This window comes from Fringilla coelebs (genome assembly GCF_963513975.1).
Source record: "Fringilla coelebs genome assembly, chromosome: 3".
Taxonomy (NCBI): domain Eukaryota; kingdom Metazoa; phylum Chordata; class Aves; order Passeriformes; family Fringillidae; genus Fringilla; species Fringilla coelebs.
Window position 1 is genome coordinate 15,953,210 of NC_140030.1, and position 19,071 is coordinate 15,972,280.

The 19,071-nt window shown below is 41.8% G+C and overlaps 1 protein-coding gene across 1 annotated transcript in view; it reads left to right on the forward strand.

Annotated features, from left to right (window-relative positions):
• The first annotated feature begins 5,010 nt into the window (after positions 1-5,010).
• The window catches only part of ADAM17 (ADAM metallopeptidase domain 17), a 35,077-nt gene continuing 21,016 nt past the window's right edge, over positions 5,011-19,071 (forward strand). Inside the window, exons 1-3 of the mRNA XM_084203744.1 lie at positions 5,011-5,214; positions 17,263-17,395; positions 18,914-19,047. Coding sequence (XP_084059870.1) covers positions 5,118-5,214; positions 17,263-17,395; positions 18,914-19,047 — 364 coding nt within the window. The 5' untranslated portion in view covers positions 5,011-5,117. The remainder of the gene's footprint in view (positions 5,215-17,262; positions 17,396-18,913; positions 19,048-19,071) is intronic.

Consider the following 19,071-nt stretch of genomic DNA (forward strand, 5'->3'; position numbering starts at 1 on the left):
ATCCACCATCTTCCTCCAGGGCATGCCACAGAATCCATCTTCCTTTCCAAACAAACTACTAAACTGTATATTTTATGAATCACTTTGGGTAGTGGGTTTACCTCTTTTATCAAACAGTTGTTCTTAAAGGAACCCTTCTTGTCAACATGGTCAGTTACCCAGCTAGCTGTCACTCCACATCTCCAGCTTTTATTATTAACACAGGGAAACAAATTCACTGCCTATATACAAAAATTCTTTTGTTTCTTTTTTTTTAATTCAATGTACTTGTGCTACTCCTCACCAACACACTATGTGCTGTTTCCCATTAATTTCTAATCACATCCTATGTATTTAGCATATCCTTGTTTAGTCAATACTCATACTAATAAAATGGCTCAAATTCCTTACGGTGGGAAGAAGGCATTTCCACTAATACTGAGTATCAACACACTCCAAAAGTGGTCTTGTACTGGACACAAGATGATACATTTATATAAACAATTTAAGATTAAAAAAAGAAACCCCTCAGCCATGCCATTAAATGGCAACCTACAGATGCCAAATTAATCATTGTTATTGATGTGGAATAAACAGTATTGCTAAATCAGTGACAATTTTCATAATTACTATATACTGTTATGCTACTATTAAATAGCAATAGTCTCAACACTTTGATCTAACATCTTCATTACGATGGGCTCTGTCAAAACCCAAAGCACAGTTCTAAAACCCTAAAAATATTTACAGGCAATCAACTTTTATTATTAAAGTGTCCTTGTGAGATAAGAAGTAAATGGAAGAAAAAAACCTAGTCAGCAGGAACATTCAAGTAATAGCAGAAAAATCAACTTTTTTATCTGGCTTTCTGTATCTTCCTTCACAAGTTACAAAATAGTGAGAGATAGAATGGTCTATCCATTGACAAAAAAATCGATTTGTACTGATACCTCTGAAGTCCAATATGTAGTCTGGAAATTGGGATAAATAGTTCACAGATAGAACAATGCATTCCAAAAAGTTCAATCTAAAGTTGATTCTAAGACTTGCAGAAAGATCCTGCAATATTAAATCACATCTGATAAGATGGCAAATGAAATTTGATGTTTACAAATGTTATATGTAACCTTCACCAAATACTTACAATGATGACCACTTGTTTAGTTGTTATTAATGTGAAAAGACATCTTAGAAAGCTGGTGAAGTATCATCTGTCTGAAACTTTAATTCTGTACTCAGTGGAGGTCAGAAATTACAGAAAGTCCTAGAGTCAAGACATGGGTAGAGGAAAATTATTTATTATATACTTCGGAATGGCTGTACTATATAAAGAAGCCCCCAAAAAACACAAACCCAAAAACCAAAACCCAAAAGCCAGAAAGATGTTTAGATTAAGCACAAGCATGGATTAATCACACACAAAGGAAGGCTAACCAAAATAAAACCTTTCATTTGGAGAAAAACCCAATTAAAGCTGTAACTCAGAGGGTTATGGTAGATTTAATGAATGACATAGAAGGAAAGAGTCATAAAATGCATAAAACCCAATAATAAATAATTTTCAAGAATGTCTGAAATAATCTAAGATTATTTCAATAATCTTGGTGTATCAGGTGCCAGAAGCTGAAACTCACCAACCAAACTGACTGCAAAACCAGTACTGAGAGATGATAAAGCCATGGTGGAAAACCCAAAAGAACCTCCTGAGTGTGTTCCTCTGCTGGAACACTTCATCATCTGCCTTACCTCTGATCTGTTTCAAATGGAGACATTGACCTAAAAAGAAGTTAATGACACAAAGCAAACAACTTTGAGACAAATTCTCAACAGACACTGTTAACTCAGGAAACTCAAGGATGCAATAATTTGTACAGTGCAGTGGAATTCTAACTGTGGTATCATATCTTGCTTAAAACTTCCTTGGTATCTAAGTAGCAGATGTTACATTATTTTTTTAAATTGTGACCATTAATAGTGACACCTATTCCACACAGATTAGTACAACTATAATTAGTGCATACATGGGGAGATGTGATTTACCAGGGAAAGATCAACAAGGGTTTTGTCAACATTGTTTGTGCCAAGAAAAGTCTTGAATTGTAAACTCAGACTGAAGTATTTTGAAGGTGTCAGCAAGCACCTGGATAAGAGGGATTGCAGAGATACAGTTTGCTGAGATTTCTGAACAACTTTCAAGACTTTCTTGTTAAAGGTTCTTAAGGAGACTAAACAACCCCAGGACAAGAGAGAAGATCCCAGCATGGACTGAAATGCAGTTAAAAGACTAAGTTTATGGTCAGTTTTCACAACAAAAGGAAGTCACTAATGCACCTTCACACCTCTGCACTTATTCATAAATAATCCGAGTAAGATAAGGAATGACAAGACTAAGACAGCTGAAGATATCATCTTATTCATGAAATGAGAGAAAAGGTGTGGCTGAGAATTGCAGAAAGACCTTCCTCTATGCAGGGTTCATAGACACCCACTGATGATCCACTGTATGGGGGACAGATATGGTCCAGCACAGGACTCTGCAGGGACCCCCAGACTCCTCTAAAGCCTCACTCAAAGCCTCTGTGTCATCTGGAATAGTACTGGACACCTCCACGTGGGCAACTGAACAGACATCTCAGTGCCTGGCAGGAAAACAACAGATGATCATGAAAAGGGACAGATGTAAAGCCATGCACATGGGGACAAAAGAGTCCTACATCACATGTGGAATAATGCTCCCTGAGCTGACCACTACATGTCAGAAGTGTGAGCTGGGCAGTTTAATGTTATTTGTAGGACAATGCCAGCTCAGTGGAGATCAACAGCACATTGAATATTATAAAGAAGCAATACTGAGAACGAGGCAGGAAATATTATTATGCCACTTTATAAATCTACTAGATGCCTCTGTCATGAACACCATATGGAGTTCCAGTCCCACCATCACAAACAGAATAACAGAAATGGTAAAGTTCACAGAATAGCAGTAAACACCTCCTTGGAAAGGAGATTTCACTCAGATTTGTCAGTCTGCAAGAGGAGCCTTACCAGACTTCAAGGGGATTTCATGGAGGCTCTGAAGTGGTGACTGGCATAGAGAAGGCAAACTTGATGTACTGTCCTTCCCCAAGCAAGAAGCAGGGTTGGGTCTTCACATGGTGTCACAAAATGTCAAGCTGAAAGCAAGGAAAATGGTTGTTCATACATACAGTGACATTGTAGAACTCCTGCCACAGGATGATATGGATGCTACAAGTTCACAAGCAGTAGGTCACAGAAATCCCAGAAATCATAGAAATCACAGAAAGGATAAAGTTGGAAGGGACCACAGTGGAGCATCTGGTCCAACCTCCCTGCTTAAGCAGGGCCATTTCAGAGTACATGGCACAGGATTGTATGCTGGTGGTTCTGGAATATCTCCAGTGAGGGAGACTTGACAGCTTCCCTGGACAATCTCTTCCAGTGCTGAGTCACTCACACAGTAAAGAAATTCCTCCTCATGTTCAGCTGGCACTCCCTAGGCATCAAATCAACTGAACAAATGTATGGAGGAGGTACAGCGAGGGCTGCTAAGCAAGACAGAACCTCTGATTTTGGGAGTCACTAGATGCAAAATTGTTGGAAGTTCAAAGCAGACCTGCAGGAAGTTTCCCCAGAAGTTTCACCTCTTACAATCCTCTCATCTTTGGGGACAAGAGCAGAGAGACACATTCTTGCTTTAAGTGATGTATCTGTCTTTACGGTGCTATGAAAAATTGAAAAATGAGTAATTTTATTGATGCTTTTTAAATATTTCAGGTTAACTAATGAGCAGCACAGCTTAAGCAGGATGGGCAATGGGAACACTTTTTCTCCATTTTTGCCAAATACATCACTTGCAATCATCTTTGCTGGAGCCATCTGCAAAAAGGTACGAGATCCACTTAATTCTGGAGAACATTAACCAGAGCACTACAGCACAGCTGTAATACAAGTACATTTTCTGTGCTTTTATCTCAATAAGGTGTGCTCTTTGGGAACAGTTGAGTCATGGACCCATCTTATTATTTGTACTAAGTGCCACAATCCTCAGTTGTGCTAAGGAAACTACACAAAACCTTGTAAAGCCATCGAGTGCAGTCACTCACGTGGGCTGGGGAGAAGCGGCAAACACAGCTGTGAGTGGCACCACTGAGCGTGCAAGGTCTGAGGGCACCAGGGTCCCGCCCAGGCAGGTCCACACCCCAGAGAGGGGCTGCAGAACCCAGAGCCTTCTTCCTTCCCAGGGGTCTGTTCCTGCCCTGGGAAGGCCCTGAGGGGGCTGTGCTGAGGCTGTCCCAAGAAAGCAAGTGCTCCCAGCAGGAAGAACAGCATTGCCAGCAGGTGGAAGGGGGTGATCCTGCCTGCCCCTCTACTCAGGCCACACCTGGAGTGCTGGGTCCAGTTCTGTGCTTCTCAGTACAGGTGAGATATGGAGCTCCTGGACAGGGTCCAGCAGAGGCTACAAAGATGATGAAGGGACTGGAGCATCTCTCTCTTTATGAGGAAAAACTGAGAGTTGGGCCTGTTCAGCCACCAAGAGATGACTGAGACGGGACCTCATCAATGTATTTCAGTATCTCAAGGGAGGGTGACAAGAGAATGGAGCCAGCCTCCTCTTGGTGGTGCCAAGCAATAGGACAAGATACAACAAGCAGAAATAGACGCTCAGGAAGTTCCACCTGAATATGAGGAAAAACTTTATTGTGCATGTGGCCAAGCACTGGAACAGATTGTCCAGAGGCTGTGTTATCTCCCTTCCTGAGTATACTCAAGAACCTTCTGGATGCAATCCTGTGCCATCAGCCTAGGATGATCCTGCAGGAGCAGCGAGGCTGGACCAGACGCCCCGCTGCGGTCCCTCACCCGGCGCCCGACACCGTGCCTCCGTGAGGGCAGCGCCCGCCGCCTCCCGCCCTCACAGCCGAGCGGGCGCCTCCCCTCCGCGCCACCCCCCAAGATGGCGTCCCCGCCCGCCCCACAATGCCCCGCGCGCAGCTGCCGCGCTTCCGGGTGCGGGCCCAGGAGGGCGGCGGGCTCGGCACGGCGGGTGGAGGGCGAGGCTGTTCCGAGCGGATGCGAACGAGCGGGCGCGCAGTGCCGGAGGAGGCCGCGCCCGGACCATGAGGCTTCGACTGTGGTTGGTCCCGGCCCTGGTGCTGCTGTGGGGGCCGGGCGGGCTGGAGGCGCTGGGGCACCCGCAGCGCCCGCAGGGCTACGGTGAGGACAGGGCGCGACCACGGCAACCCCGGTGGGGAGGGGAGGAGGAGGGAGAGACCACTCCGACAGTAGCGGGGGGGAGGAAGGCGCGGCACCCCCGCCTCTGCCGGGGGTTAGCGATGGGCGCTGTGTGGGGCGGGGCAGAGCAGCCCTTGTGCTGAGGGCATCGCTGATGGGCAGTGTTTGGGGCTGCTGCTCTCTGCGGGGACACACCATTGTCCTCACACGCGAGGTCTGCTGAAGAGTTTTCCTCGCAGGAGTTTGCCTTCTGTTAAGGCGGGCTAATCCCAGAATAGATCGGGTAGGACGGGACCGCAGTGGGTCATCTGGTGCGGTGCCCATGCTCCTGCAGGGTCATCCTGGATCACATTCCACGGGATTGTATCCAGGCGGTTCTGGAGTATCTCCAGTGAGGGAGGCTGCTCAGCCTCACTGGGCAAAATCGCATAAATGGCATCCCTTCATAGTTCTGCTTGGAGAGTCACCAGAGAGCCCGAAGCTATTGGAGCTGAAAGTGGCCTCTGGAAAAGCTTGACACGGAGGAGAACCGCTGCTTTATTTAACTTCTGTAAACAGTTTTGCATCTAAGCTTCTGCTTTGCACTGAACAAGTTGTAGAATTTCGTTTGATAAGCAAAAGCTTATCACTGCAATGGCAGATGGACTCTTGCATGAGGCAGTGGCCATGTCTTGCCCTCAAGACCCGTGTCTTACATACTTCTTGGATCCTTGTCTTTGCTCCATTCTCCTTTTCTCCCTATGATAGTTTCCTTCAAAAGCTTTGTTTGGCCCCCACATGAAAACCCGTTTTTAAATCAAAGGTACAAAAAAGATTTTGTGGTAAGTTCTGTTGCTTTCCTTGAGCCCATAACTATGTAGTGTGGGATTCGCATGGGATGATGCTGACATTCAAATCAACAACTGAACTGTCTAAAGACAGTCTCGGAACACCGTTGCAGTGATTATTCAGCTGTACATTCATCCAGAGATAGCTGTCCTGTCTCGAGTCAGTGAGGCCAGCAGGGACTGCTCCAAGTCTCCTTTCTTGGCTTAGATCTCTCAGCGCATTTCCTGACAGGTGTTGCTCCTCTGCCCTCCTCTCCAGCACCTGAGGTGGATGGATTTGTGGTTCTGTGCACAGCTCAGCAGTTTGTGGCTGTAGGAACCTGGGAAGGATGGGGCTCAGTGGTGATGCTCCAGGAAGTGTAATAGAAATAAAACAAGCACAGTGTGTCCTTTCAGCATCAGGCACGTCAGGGAGGTCCTGAACAGCGGTTGCATCTTGGGCTGTCAGATCTTTATGCCTTCTAAAGGACCTGTCTGCTATGAGTTTGTGCAGACTTTATCTGATGGCTTTTATCTTCTTGGCCCACGTACCACTGTGCCTGGACAATGAGCTCTTCAATTTTATGAAATACTGCATGGAGGAAAACCTCATTTCTTCTGTTTCTAAATGTTGGAAAAATTATTCATTTTCTTCACACCTGTAGTGACTTACATACCTATGCAATTCGTCTCATTTGTACTAGTGTTTGTTGCTTAAGTGATAAAAGATTAGTCTACATAATAATTCTTAGTATGAGGAAAGAATCATGGCTTTCTTGGTTACTTTTGTCTATATATTTTGTGTTGGATTTTTATTTATTTGAGATGTATGGTCAGGGCTGACCATACATCATTGATTTGAGATGTATAGTCAGGACACTATTTGTAATACAAAGGCAGCATAAGTTTATAATTATGAATGCTCTTGGGTTTTTTTTGGGGGGTGTTTGTTTTGCTTTGAGTGGTAATAATTGTACTGATGTAATTGTACTGATGTACTTTGTTGTGTAAATACAGTGAAGAATTCTTTTCCTCACATGTTATTTCACACATTCACACCTCGAATTTCATCATGTTTTGTTTTGTTGTTCACTAAGGTAAATTTACAAAAGTATTTTGTGAGGGAGCTTGAAGAATCCATGTGTGCTACATTAGCTGTTACTTTTATCCACACACTACTGCCAGATACATATATATGTATAGGAGGCACTACTGTCCCAGTACCTTATTTAGCCCCAGGTCTAGTAACTTACAGGTCCTTGTTATTGTTACCTGTTTGGCAGGTTGGGACCCTGAATGTATTTGTTGATTAGGTCCTTAGACGGTACCTGGAGTGGAAATTGGTCTGTTCAGACCCCCTGCACTACACAGTGGCTCTTTAGTCCCATACCACAGTTAGGAGTTGACCAGTTCTATTTTTGCAGTGCTTTGTAACTCTTGGGGTAATACATTTATATTCTGTTGATTTATTGGTCATTTTCTTGACTTGTTGTAAAGCCTTTTCCTGAGTCTCAAACACAGGTCTTTACATATATCTTATCATGACTAAAAGTTCCTTTTGGGGAACTTTTTAATCTCCTCTGCAGTGAATACTAAGGTCAGTTATTGGTACTGGCCTTTAGCATCCATTCTTGGGGCTGTATTTGCAGCTTACTTGTTTTACTAGCCCTTTTGGTTATTTAGCTGTGTGGTTTCTTCTCATAAAATAAAAAATATTTCAGGTATTAGCTTTCTGCCTTTTACAAGCTGCTTTTAAAAATACCTTTGCCTATTTTATTGTAATTTTATGTTCATCTTTTGTTGGAGTTCTGTTGTCCTCATCTTACAGCTTGGTTTTCTAAATATCATGTTTTCCTTCTAATATTTTCAATATTACTATTTTGAAAGCTTTGTTTTTCCACAGCTTAATTTTTGGGAACTGAGATCAGATTTCTGATGAGCACTGTCTGTAAAGAAGTTTCATGCATTAACATTTTGTGATTTCTATTGACAACTTCTCGCTTATTACTTTGAGTTCAGTTTTTCAAGGAGGAAAAAATATTATACAGTGAAAAAAAGAATTTGACAAAGAGTAGAATAAATGATAAAACGATGTGGGTAATTTTGAAGCTTTTTTCAGCTGAAGTAACGTTAGGGTGTGGTGCTCCAGGAGTCTAAACTGATCTAAAATGGGACTGCCACAGCCTCAGCTTTCCAATCCCTTCCCCATTCCTGTGAGCACATTCATGGAATGTGAGCTGTCTGGAAGCTAATATCTTTTTTTGTTAGTTTTTTTTTTTCCTTGCTTTCTTTTTTTTTTTTTTTTTTTTTTTTTTTTTTTTTTTTTTTTTTGAGTGGTTTGGGGTTTTTGTTTGCTTGGTTTTGGTTTATTTTCAGTAAAGGGTATAGTTTCTCTCTTTGAGCTCCATTATTGTGGAGCAGCTCACAGTGTGACTGTCCAAGCATCTGGCCCATTGGTTTTGAGGTGTGGAAGTGGTTGTGTTCCAGGTGAGGGATGAAGGCAGAATAGTATCCACCTCAGTTTGTCTTTAGGTGTACTCTTTTTAGTAATGTTGACATCAGGGATCAGTTTCTAGAGAAATGGGACTTCACTACTCAATACAGTGACTGTTACTGTAGTTTGGCCACAGAAAAATTAATGGCAACTCTTTGAAGATTTTCCTCTTTGTTGTCATTTATCTCTGAAGATAACCTTTTATACCTTTAAAATATTTATGCTGTTTGTCTTAGAGTTCAGACATATCTGAATGGTGACAGAGCTTAATGTACTTGAAAAGAGTAACAGTACAAATGTCCAGCTTGGGTGCTGAATAGGTGAATAGGTCACTGAATATATCTAAAGAAGTGCCTGACTCTTTATTACAGTACAGTGATACAGGTTGTGTGTTGCCAGTAAGCAGCATGTGTGCAGGATTACCCCCTACAGAGTCTGGATATAAAGTGTATCTTACTCAACTGTTGCCCCTCTTGAGTGACAACTTTTTGTCACAAGCTAGGCAGGGAACTAAAATAAGATAGTTCTTCCTTTGCTGGGCTGATGATATTCTTTAAATCACTCACTGGGGATCTTTTTCTACCTGCCAAATTGCACTAATAAAATCTGAGGCAGGTACCCTGATTTTCACAATTTTTTTCTCCACACTGCAGAAATACCATGCAGAACTCTGAACAACTGTGGGAGCTGGAGAAATGACCTGGTACAAATGGTTCAGTGCACACCTACCTGATGCACATCAGAACACTTGGATTTAGATTTGTTGAGTGAAAAAAAGCAAATGGTAGTGGTGTTGAGGAATAAACCTGGGGAGCTAAGTGATACAGAGAGCAGCATAAATTGATTTGCAGTCACTTTTGAATTCTTCGCACTTGGCGTGACAAAATGCAGGAAGTCCAAAGGCCAGGAGCGTAACTTGCTGCCAGAGAATTTAGGGATTGGAAGTTTAGCTCAGTGTCAAGAATGTGCAGTGAGATCATTAGTGACAAAAATCTTAATGCAAGATTAAATTTTATCCTGTTGGACTGAAGCTTCTGTTGGAGACTAAGGCAAGACTTAGGTGAGGGTCAAATGATTCGTTTCGCTACCATGATCTGCCTTTTTTGTTGCCGTTTCTTACCTCATTTGGACAGCCTTTGAAGCAAAACTACTGTTGTAGATAGAGCTGGTTTTGCAGTTTGTCCCCAAAAGCTGAAGGTTGAGGGTGTTTCTCACCATGCATCACATGGTGGAGAATTCAAGGACGCACAATCCCAGAGCATGTGGTCCCTGCCCAGAATGTGGTGAGATTATTTCAAAATCGTTGCAGGAATTGATGCAGTGTCTGTCTCTGAATAAACAGCAAATGCTTGGTGTAGACATGGCCCTATTGAATGCAAATTACCAGTATTATTTTTGTGTTGAGGATTAGCAATCTTTTCCATGAAGTTATGTAATATCAAGGATTTCAAGATTTTTCTCAGTTTGTTTTCGTTTATTCATATGAATAGGTCAGTGTTTCCATTTCCAACTGAAAAAAGCTATTAAAGTAATTTCTCTGAAAAGTACTCAAGGTCTACAAAAATAAGAATGTGAATGCTACATTAAATTCTAATTGATAAGAATTACCTTTAACTGTTGCAAGAATTTTGATAATGGGAGCCTAATTCAGTGCTCGGCATGGATTTGGTTTTCAGTAGTGCCAATTTGTTCTGACCTTTAAGGAGACAAAAAGTAAAATTCCTGTTTGCATTTAAGATTTGGGATAGTTTAATTTTCTCCCCAGTAAAAACTGTCAATTTCACTGCTGCTTTACATTGCTGATAGCAGCAGTGACTCATCTCTGTTACATGCTTCTGCCACTCTGGAATTTTTGTGTGCATGTGCAGAAGCCCCAGCTTGGATTTCTGCTCTGTGGCTGGAAGGGCTGAGTGAGGAAGCCCAGCCAGCCATACTCTAACAATCTGACTTTACATTCAGATGTAATTGTGCATTTAGTAGTTGGCAGAGATTTGTCTTTGGGATAGAAGTTTATATTTAATTTCCGTTATGAATGGGTTGATCCCCCACCCCAGCGTTTTTATAAACTGTAGGAGTCTGAGTTTGCCTGTTTGCCAGACTGATGATGGCCCGTGCTTTGCTGTGAACCCAAGAGCTAGGTTTCTTTAGCAAAGAGCAGTTTATCCTGCTGTCCTTTTCTGTGATCTGCATGTGCAGCACATAAGCTTGCCTCTTTTGGAGATGTCCAGCGACCGTCTCAATGGTTCTAATGGTCTTCCTGGTGTCTTTCATTCTTGTAGATACTTGTGATAATACTGCCCATCTTTGTCACTTGTGGCCTGCATCTCTTCACAATATCCATCCCTGTCTTCCTGTGCTGCCCTAATGTGCATTATCTGTTTGGGACTTTTTTCCGTCCTTGATATTTGCATTTTTAACCTTTGTAGGCGCATGGACTGGGAAGTGAGAAGGCAAGGGGGCTCTGTTATGAAGGGAGGTACCTACAGCTGCCACCCAGTAGATGCAGATCCATAATTACTGAGGTGTTGAACAAGAGCATGATATCCCTTGGTTTCCTTTCAGGTTTTAACTGAAACAATAAAATTCTGCCCCTCAGTACCTGTGAGGTGCTTCAAATTTTGGAAGTTTGTGTGTGAACAAGTCCATAGTTGTATCCACAAGGAAAAGAAATGCAGTCAGAAGTGAAGGGGTTGGTCTCACAAGTGTAGTCTAGACAGTAATTAGTGTCTACCTAGAATTACCTCCACTCAAACTTATTTTGTGACACAGCAGGATTTTGTGACATGGTATCTTTGTACAGTAGTGAGACTTGTAGTTTTTTGATAGTTAGACAAATGGCCTGTTTCCAGAGAACACTGCATCCCATGACTGGGCAGTTCCTCTCTGCAGCATGTATGAAAGCATGTGATTTGGGGGTGGGTTGTGCTGGGGTTTTTTGAGCATCAAGTCAAGTGATGCTGTTCTGTTGTAAGATGGGATGGCTGTATTGCCCTCATTTCACTTTAATAATGAGGATGTTAATTCAGTAAACTTCCTTATTTTTTATAATGTCAATGTTTGGCAGGATATTGCCCTTTTTTTCCCTTTGGAAAGCGGTCTGTTGTCATTAATAGGACAAACTGTTATTAAATCAAGTAGATCCAACAGTAAGTTTTGTTCCTCACTGGTCCTTAGTTAAGATGTGATTAGTGAAGGAGATAATTTGCAAGGTTGGAAGCGTGTGAGGTAATGTGTATTGTGGTTATTCAGCTGTATTCAAAACCAACAGAAGCAGCAGCTTAATTATCTATACAGCTTCTGCTAAACAGAATTTGTACCCTTAAGGAAATATTCCCACTGCCTAGAAACAGATGTTTATTTTACTGTGGGGAAAAACATTGGAGTAGTATAAAGGTGCTGCTACATGAACAAGTTTTTCCTGAGATGAGCTAAAGGGTATTTAGCAAGCTGTTGGCTTTTCCATGATACCCATCACTGGCATGTCTGAATGTGTGATAAGGAGGGAGTAGTTGCCCGGTGTAACTGCAGCAGAAGTGCTCTGTGGAGAGGTGGACAGTAAAGCAGCAGCATCCCTGCCCTCCTAGCGTGAAGGCTGATTAACCCTACCCGGAGGCTTTGTCTGCTGCTGAGTGAGTGAGTGCGGGCACCTTGTTTTCTCACGTGGCTTGACTAGTTTGGTGCAGCTGGGATCGAGTTAAAAACATGCCTTCTAAAACATTCAGCAGTGCTGATATGTGGCTGACCATTCTTAATAACAGGTTTGTCCAGAAATGTGCTCAGAGTGTAAACTTTTATCTTGTTATGGTTTATTAGAATGCTGACATGTATTTGGGTCTTGCTTTGAACTTGTTTCTCATACAAGTTCTTCTGTTTACATGTTCTTGATGAGCAAAACAGCAATCACTCTTCAGTGGAAACAAGTAAACATGATTTATCTAAACTGTTGAAAGCATGGGCTGTTTTGTGTGGGATAAGTGTTTCAATTCACTTTGTATTGTGTCTCTGGCAATGTCTCTGTACCAGATGTGCTGGAGAAAGATGTAACAGCACGTGCAAGGAGTTGTTACAGAACAGCTTTCCCACGATGAACCTTCTCAATGTGTCCTCTCCGTCAACAGTCTCCTAAAAGCAGCATAAGCTGTTTAGAGAGGGTATCCATAAACATTAATGCAGGACTGCATCACCTCCTGCCTGGCACAGACTGTTTGTGTGTCCAGTTGAAATATGAATATATTTGCTTTCTCCATTAGCACTCCCTGGAATGGTGCTGCAGCCAAAGGATCCGGCTGTGTTGCAGCCAGTGAGCGGCTGTTACTGCAAACACAGGGGCAGCTGTTTTATGTAGGGTGATGGACGCCTGCTTTAGCTCTTGTGCTTCAAGCTGGAAAGACTCCAGTCTGTGTTTCCTAGTCTAAATTCTGAGACTCTGAATTATATTTCCAATTACTGTGTTTGGTTACTTCAGTTACCATATTTTAATATACAAGAAAAGCATGCAAAACTAAATAGTAACAATAAAGAATATGGAGCCCTTCTATTCCATCACTCCTCAGCTGAATCAGAAAAATTGTTACTAGTCAACTGCTCGTAAGCTTTTGATAGGTTGATTGGAAATCAGCTTGAGATCAGAACCCAGATGTAGTCGATGAGTACCGCATGAAATACAGCCTGGAACCCCTTCTTCAGTCTTGGAGATGACGCTGATTTAACAGTCGCACTGCAAAATCCTTCCTGAATGTGTTTACAGTGCCAGTTGTAGGACTGCTCATGTAGGCTTGTCATCCCATTCCAGTGCCTTTGACAGAAAAATTATTTCTCCTTTTATTCCCTTGGGATGATTGGAGAAATAGCTGCAATTATTCCTGCAGGCCCTACTGATTATCTAGTGGTCTTTTTAAAATCCCTTTTATTTTTTTTTAAATTCTGGATCTTGAGTTTTAGGTAGGAACATTCTCTGTCATGGGATAATTTTCAGGAGAGTTCTAAAAAATATTAATTATATCTTCTGGGTTAAAACTTCACGCTTCTAGATAAGCTTAACCTTTCCATAAATGATGCAGTGCAAAAGAATGTTTATGAAATGGCTGACTTGCCACATTTACTTGTTGGGTTCCGGACAATAGATGGGGCATGAGATCATGGGAATTTACTGTTGTACTTATGAAAGCCAAGCTGGTTGGAGAAGGCTGACATTGGTATTTGAATTACTGGCTGAGCACTGAAAGAGAAACTTCTTTTGAAATGCATGCAGTGGCCTCCAACTCAGGGAGTTAAGCTGTTCTCCCATGCATTCGTGAGCTCTTTGGTGCTAGAGCAGAGTTTATGAAAAGATACTTTCTGCGTTAAGTCTGGAAGTCTTGAGCCAGGAGGCTTTTAGCCCAGAAACAAGGTGGAAAAAAAAAGAGGCAAGAGTTGGTGAGTTCAAAGCTGGCAATAGAGGTGGATCACTGCTGTGGATTTCTTATTGAGAGCTTTGGGATATTGTCTTTGTCACTGATGTTCCTTCCCTGTCTGTCTTACAAACCCGATTTCTGTATGTTTTTAGGAGATTTCTCTCCGGGAAAGCAGGTACCATGAGCTGAAGGCTGGTGACAGTAAATAAATACTTGCCATATCAGGATGTAATTAAGAGGTTCCCTAAAATGACAGGAATGCAGAAATCTAGAAGGGTGTGGAAGAGAATGAACCGCAAAAAAATGGTTTGGGAAACCTAAGCTCAGGTCTGTTGAAGCCCATGGGAAATGACTCTTGGACCATAATGAAGATAATGGGGAAGGAATACCAGAAAGATTTTTAAACTTGGATAAAAAGTCAAGTATATGCTTTCTACGGCTCCCATCCACAGTCTGCTGTACAGTTGGATTCTGTACAGTTCTGTGTTTTCTTTACAGTAATGACACTTCATCTTTTATTTTCAATAAGCCATGAACATGGATTCATTTCACAATATGAACATTTTACAGGAAAATTTTGTTTTGAGTGTATTACCAATATATTTGTTCCATATCTGTCTGATACCATAATTAGTTAACAGATTATGTCTGGGAGCAGTGTGTCTTAAGCCTCTACTTATGTTGTAAGTAAAATTAAAAGCAAACAAATTTAGGAAGGGTAAGAGGAAATATGAACAAGTGCACTCTTGTTTCAAGGTTACAGGAACTGGGAGTGCCATGTGTTTCATTTGTTACTTCAATAGAATCATCTTACTCATCTTCATGAACTTCTTAGGTCTTGTTCTTACTACTCTTCCTGTGTCTCTGTGAGGCATTTCCAGAAGGGTGTTTGTGTATATTAAGGTGGAGTAGGACTTGTCTATCAAATAAAAAAGCCTGATTTTTTTTTTTTTTTAGCAGACTTCTCAGTTCTCTTGCCATGAAACAGAGACATTTTGTCTGGCCATAATGGCAACTGCGTCTTGCTTTTTGGCATGGCTTTCTCTTGATTCTGGTCTGTACTTCAAAGGCAGAGGTGGAAAAGGACAGTAATATTTTGTAGCTGGGGTTGTGCCTCTCGGGCAGACTTTGTGCTCAGCAAGTCCCTGAACAGCGTAGGAGTGGTACCATGCCTCTTGTTTCATGCCCCATGTACCACACACTTGGTCTGTATCATAAACCAATGTTGGATATCCTGTATATCAACGTTCATTTTAATTGAGGGGTCAGCTCTAGCCTGAGTGTACTGACAGAATCTCGAGTTTGATTAAAAGAATTCAGAACTAAGCAGTTTAATGAGGTTTTTTTCCCCAGAATTGATTTCCTTGCCTGTTCCATGAGGGCAGATGCCAGATAAAAAGCAATTCTTTAGAACAGACTTTTTAACAAAAACAGAGCTGTTTGGAGGGGGAAGTTAGTCATTTACTCACTGTGTGGCTCTAGTGAACCAGCTCTGCAGCATGTGGCAGCCTGAAATGAAGGCCCTGCCTGACATGCAGCAGTGGGGCACGTGTGGGGAAAATCCCCACAACAGAAAACACGGTGATAGAAACTTGTGTTTGCATATAACCCGAAACACATGGTAATCATGTGAGGTGCTCTCGACCTGAGGGTTGTAAACAGAAATCAGGAAATTGCAACTGCACTGCCCTTCCTGTGTTGCTCAAGGCCCGGGGAGGCAGAAGCCTGGGAACCGCTGCTCAGCGGCTTCTGCTGCCCAAGAAAGGAGCCATGTCGCCCATGCCTCACTCTGTGAGTGGGTTTGGTGCAGGGCCAGGAGGGTTGTGAGTGTCATCTTTGCTTCTGTGCCTTCCTCACTTCCTCACAGGTGTACACAAGCACACCTGTGGCTGTACACTGCTGGTTAATTCTCCCTGCCCACCCACCCCCTTGCAAAGGGAAAAACAAGGTGCTTCCCTTGCCCTCATCAGTGCATGTTTTCTTAAAGCTTTCCTGGGCTTTGGAGGCATGGATTTGGGGATAAATTGTGGTACTGAGTGTCAGGTTTAAAAAACCCATATTATTTCAAGAGCTATGAGCATCTAGATTTCAAGTTGGCAATCTTGGTTTGTTGCACAATAGCCGGTAAAACAGCTTGTTAGTGGTGCTGCTTACTTTAAAGGCTAATAAAACACATGAGGTGCCTTTGCTGAGTGGGGTAAGCTAGTTACCCAACTAGCTTGGGACTCTGAAGGAATGCCATCTTCCTTAACAGAAAAAAAACTTCTTTGGTAGCTATCAGGTCTGGTTTAGAAGCATAGTTGGAAATGGGGGGGAAGGAAACAGGAAATTTTTTTAAAAAGAATGTCTGGGTGAGCACTTCTGTCTCTTGTAAAGCATATCTGAATCCTCATTAAGTGCAGTGAGGAGTGAACACCTCTGGCTGAGAAGGAAAACAGCAATGTAGGAATAAGAACCTGTGGTTAAGGCTGTAACTAGCAACTGAATCTATCAGTGCTAGTAGAAGCCAGGGTGATTGTTTGGTGTCTCTCTGGATGGTGGGTGCTCTAGAGAAGCAAGAGTGTGGATGGGTGTTTGGATGATGGAATGCATTATAAAGTAGCATGAGGCTTTATCAGCAAGAGCCAAGAACTGTTTGCAGCTATCCTGCACCTGTTAATGGTGGAAGCATGTGCAGAATATTGACCTGAATTTGTAATTTGTGTACTGCTCCCATAGGAATTCAGGCACTTGGTCTCCTGTCTCTGAACAAGTTTTCGTGTTCTGAGTAGGAAAAGGAGTTTTACATGATGGTAAGGTATTGGGAAACCAGGGTATCTCATATGAGTTGTCTTGTTAGTTAGTTCTGATTGATTGTGCTATCCAGATACCTGTTTTGTGACTACTGTTGGGCAGAAAGGCCGAGTACAGTCCAGTCTGCAATTAACTTGGTTTGAGTCTCCTAGGTTAAACTATTTTCTTCCTCAGACTCACATGAGGACCAGCTGGTGTGGAGAGTAATTCACCCCAGAGAAATGGGGACGTTCTCCCTGTGTAGTTTCTGGGGGGCAGCCAGGGAGGGCATTAGTTCTGCGTTGCTGTGCTGATGATGATGAGTTCGTTGCTCAGAAGTTGTAGAAAAAGTGAAGCAAACTGTCTCTCTCAGATTGTCTTTTCTCACTCTATTATTTCTACTTGTGTACACAAAATAGGCCATTACAGAAATGGACAGTAGTTATCCTAAAATTAGAGCAAACTGTGGTCTTGCTGTTCAAAGAGTCTCTGGTTTGCTCCTTTTAATGTGTGCGTTTGGAAAGAAAGTCTTTTGGAACTAAAACTTTCCTTGTTGGTCTTTCAGACACAGTTGAGTCCATGCTTTCAGACTACGACATCCTCTCCCTGTCTAGCATCCAGCAGCACTCACTGAAGAAGAGGGACCTCCAGCCTGAGACACACGTAGAGAGGCTCTTAAGTTTTTCCGCCCTGCAAAGGTAATTAAATCATCAGTGATGAAATAGCATAATATTTTCCTTCAGTTTCTGATGAGTAATGTCCAGTTTCAAACCCAGAAATTGTCTTGTTTTCTGTCATGACTGGCCAGTTCTTCTAGGTTAGTGATCTGCATGGTTATATGACTTCAGAGAGGCTCAGAGGGAAGGGGAAAGTAAGTGTTTTATTTCTCTGATGGCTGAAGTGACAGTAATTTAGGATTTCTTTTGCTTTATTTTTAGGTTTAGTTTCATGTAGATTACTCCCACTGATAGGGTTGAATCTCACTTACACCTCATCTGGCAATGTTGTCAGTACTTCTTGACTGTCCTCTGGTTCTTGAAAATCTCAGCCTTCAGTTTGGGAATTGTGGCTGGTGTGCTGCCCAAGAGATTTACTGTATTTATTTTCATGGAGGTTTAAGCCTTTTCCTACTGAGTATTAATGTCCCATTAAATAAAATACTTATTTTCATCTTTTGTTTGTTTGGTTTGGTTTTGTTTTTTGGTTTTTGTCATAAGATGGGAAATAAAAGCTCAGGTGAGAGGAGGAGGAGAAGTAGAAGGGAGCAGGCATGAAGATTGCAGGGATTTTATTCTGAGTGTCAGAAAAATACCTTGCAGGTATTTTAGCGCTGAAATTGTGAATCTGAAATGGGGAGCAGGGTCAGAGTAACACTTTGTATTAACAAATGTAGATTCATTTTTGTTTGTCTGACATCTTGTCCTCTGTGTATTCATGTGTCTTCCCCTGTGTCATCTTCAACTGTCATGCAAGTTATGCATAATTTTTGAATCTCAGAATGTTTGAAAGGGCTTTTTTTTTTTTGAGTTTTGAGGGGCAATTATGAAAGGTTAATGGGATCAGATGTCTGACTGCCCCTGTTTTACACTGCCTCATGCACGCTGGCTTTAGGGTGAGGTTGCCAATGATGATTACAGAATAATTGCAGAGGAGCATGCCAAAAATCTTTGACCCAAAGCCCACATAAACCACGAGCCCATGAGGCTTCTTCAAGAAAAGGGATACTCCTTGGGATAGTTTTCCGTTTTGGTGACGATATATTGAAAAAAATGTAGAAAAATGTAGGGAGTTCAGATTTCTGTTTATGGTCTTCTGCTTGTATTATGTCGGAAAGTAAGAACTTCAAGATAATTTAATTTCAAATAGATGGAGAAATTTCTTGGTTTTTTTTTTTTTTTTTTTTTTTTTTTTTTTTTTTTTTTTTTTTTTATAGTTACCAGTAGCTGGCTTTGCTTAACTGCAAATGGAGAAGGCACATCATGGGCAAACTCTTACTGTTTTCGATTTGGGGGGTTATTTTTTCAACTTTTTTTAAATTAAACATCCGTGACTCTAAAATATTTACAGTTATCAATTACACAGTATATGTTTTTGTAGTCTGCTTATCAGAATTAATGCTTTTTAACTTCTTTTGGACCCTCAGTAAAATGGAGATTGAATGTATCTATTATGTGTATACTTTGCTTAAAAATAAATGTAAGTAAATTCTTTTACAGGCACTTTAAATTATACTTAACTGCAACTGCTGAACACTTTTCAGAAAAATTTCAAGCATTAATTGTGGATGGTGAAGGCAAGGAAAAAGAGTATCGTGTTCAATGGCGAGACTTTTTCACCGGACATGTTGTTGGTTAGTATGAAGTAGACTATGGGT